Genomic DNA, 2,713 nt, shown 5'->3' with positions numbered 1-2,713 from the left:
TGCAGTGTATGTTTGTAGGTATGTGAGGTGTGGATGGGTATGTGTTGTGTGTATGTGTGTGTGTGTGTGTCTGGGTTGATGGGTAGGTGTATGTTGTGTGTGGGTGTGGATGGAATATGGCATTTTTGGGGTTGTTTTTTTTTATACTGTTGTACACAGTTTAGTGCTTTTCTTTGTTTGAGAGTAAAATTGAAACTGAAATGAAAGGAAGAAACTGTAGGATGAACAGAACATGTATTTAACTGTATCATTTCAATATGAACTTGTCAGCTCTGAATTTTGTTTACATCCCCTAGTCTAATGTAAGTGCTGACTCTCATATGTAAACTGTGCCACTATCAGCTCGAGCTGAAATAGAATACACCAGTAGATTGCTTGTACGTTCACCCTTTTATATTGATGTATTGAAAGTATGGGATAGGGATCTGAATACTTACATTCCATTGACTCAAGTAAGCTTTGACTTTTTGTATTTAGACATTGAAGACTTTGAAAGAAAGTCTGAAAACCTCTCAATAAATATTTTTCTGTCGACTCAGGTGTGGTGCACAGCCATCTCAGCAGACAACGAAGTCATCGTATCGGGCTCCCGTGACGGCAACATTCGCCTGTGGAAGCTGCGGACAGCCCAGGAGATCTGTGCCTTCAACGCCGGCGTGGACGTCTTCTACATCACCATGAGCCAGGACAAGAGCACCATCGTTGCCCTGGGAGACAAATACGGCGCTCGCAAACTCATCATGTTGCAGGTGGTCAGGTCAAAGATCAAGAAACAGGTCCTGGTTTGAGGCGTTGAGCTTTTAGTCCCTCTGTCTTAAAGCACGTATTGTTGTGCGATACCTGTGCTCTATCATATTGGCTCTAGCAATTGTAGCAGTTTTTATATAAAATTAATTACTATATTGTTAGTTTGACCAAATATCTCATGGTGTTACCATTTTGGTTCTTGTTGATCGTAAAATTTTACTTACTTCTTTTAGAGTTAAACAAAATTTCTATGACTATATCCAGTAGTCCTGATTCTTAAGACTGCTACAAGGGGCCAGTTCATTTTGGTATGTCAGACTATGCTACTTCCTTGTTTTCATACCATGTGTGTGATTGAATCAAAAAATTGTTTTATTTGTGTTGTGTTGCTGTGCCGAATGGAAGTAAAAAAGGGTGGAGCAGTGGAAACAATTTTTTAAACTAGTAATCCTTGATCCAAGCCTAACTCTGGGCTATTTATTGGTGTTTTAATATTTTACACCTGAAAAGCCCCTGGAAAGAAAAATAATTATTGATGTAAGTCGCTTTTTGTTTTTATCGGTTGAAGTGCAGTTTGAGATTTTTTTCTGGCTTGACTTTTCCTGTTTAAAACTACCATTTTTTTGGTATTTAAGTATGGCATTTCTGATCTCCTTTGAATATATTATTTCTTTGAAGTGATGATGCATTGGTTAGAAGATTTTGTAAATCATTTTTCAGAGATCAGTTTTTAAAAATGTTATCCATTACTCCCCCAGTTGTCATATAGAGTTTCAGAATTTCTTACCTTTTTTTGTCATGAGCATCATGATTGTAATCGTTGGCTTTGTAATTGTTGGGAGATTCTGGTATTTGTGTGTATGCTAGGGTAGAAAAGAACAATTTTGTATAGAACAAACAGTAAGGTTCAAGGTAAGCTAGTACTTAAGTTATGTAACTACCTTTCTGATGCAATGTGGATGTAGTTGTCAGTGTTGGCATGAACTCTTTTTGAGACCATGACTGAAATTATCGGAAAACGCCACTGGATTTTCATTTCATTTCAATTTCATATTGTGTTATATTTGAATAGATGTTTATTTTTCTAAGATTTAAGAAATGAACAAATTTCAAACATGCATATTGAGTCTCTCATAAGTGCTGCTTTTCATTGAATACATTGCCACTGTCAGTTGTACAAGCTGAAATACCAAATGCCAACAGATTTCATTTATGTTAACTTTTAATACTTTTGTATTGAAATATGGGGAGGAGACTGAATACTCAGTTTTATAAATACTAATGGATGTCATCAGGATCCATTGTTTTTCATTGTGTGTAAGTGGTTACATTTTTATTAAAAATTAAATAAAAAGTACACTACTTAATGACTCATATGGCTCCCACTAAAAGAGCTTTGTATGTCATTTTGATAGGTCAAATGTAGAGAATTTGATAAGGGACTTGAACTCCAGAGGAAAACAATATTTAAAAATTTTGGCCAATGTTCAGTAAGTTTAAATTTTTATTTGGAGTTGAAGAATCAAAAAGTTGGGAGTGATATGCTGTTATTTCTTTTAACAGTCTTTTTTTTTTCTATATAGCTCACAGTGTGTTATTTGAGTTTATTTGCATGTAATAATCAAAGGCTGGAATCAGCTACAGCCAATATGGATGTAGACTTCTTTTTCGCTTCTTTTTAGCAAAGAAAAAAATATAATTATTTTCAACTTTTTTTATCTTGTTCGTTATATTAACGAAGAAGCTATCCAATTGTCTGTCTTATATCTAATGCATTAAACAGTTTTGTATATATTCTGTCTGATATTTCAAAACAAAGTTAGAAATGAGAAAAAAACTCTCACAGTATGGGTTTGACAGGGTTTGAACTTTTCTAAAGGCAAACATGAAAAAAGTAACTTTTGAGTCAGAAAAGGGAATCTTTAAGGTACTTCATTCCAGTGCACATATTTTGTCGCTTTTGATT

At 34.7% G+C, this 2,713-nt stretch overlaps 1 protein-coding gene across 1 annotated transcript in view; it reads left to right on the top strand.

Annotated features, from left to right (window-relative positions):
• LOC101858681 (neurexin-1) overlaps positions 1 to 1,713 on the top strand; it is a gene marked incomplete at its 5' end in the record, with an annotated part of 35,083 nt that extends 33,370 nt beyond the window's left edge. Inside the window, 1 exon segment of the mRNA XM_013086384.1 lies at positions 540 to 1,713. Within this exon segment, the coding sequence (XP_012941838.1) occupies positions 540 to 788 (249 nt within the window).
• Positions 1,714 to 2,713: the final 1,000 nt, after the last annotated feature.

The sequence above is a fragment of the Aplysia californica genome, unplaced genomic scaffold (assembly GCF_000002075.1).
Source record: "Aplysia californica isolate F4 #8 unplaced genomic scaffold, AplCal3.0 scaffold00018, whole genome shotgun sequence".
NCBI lineage: Eukaryota > Metazoa > Mollusca > Gastropoda > Aplysiida > Aplysiidae > Aplysia > Aplysia californica.
The sequence above is the reverse complement of the archived record's forward strand: the minus strand, read 5'-3'. Positions and strand labels throughout refer to the sequence as shown.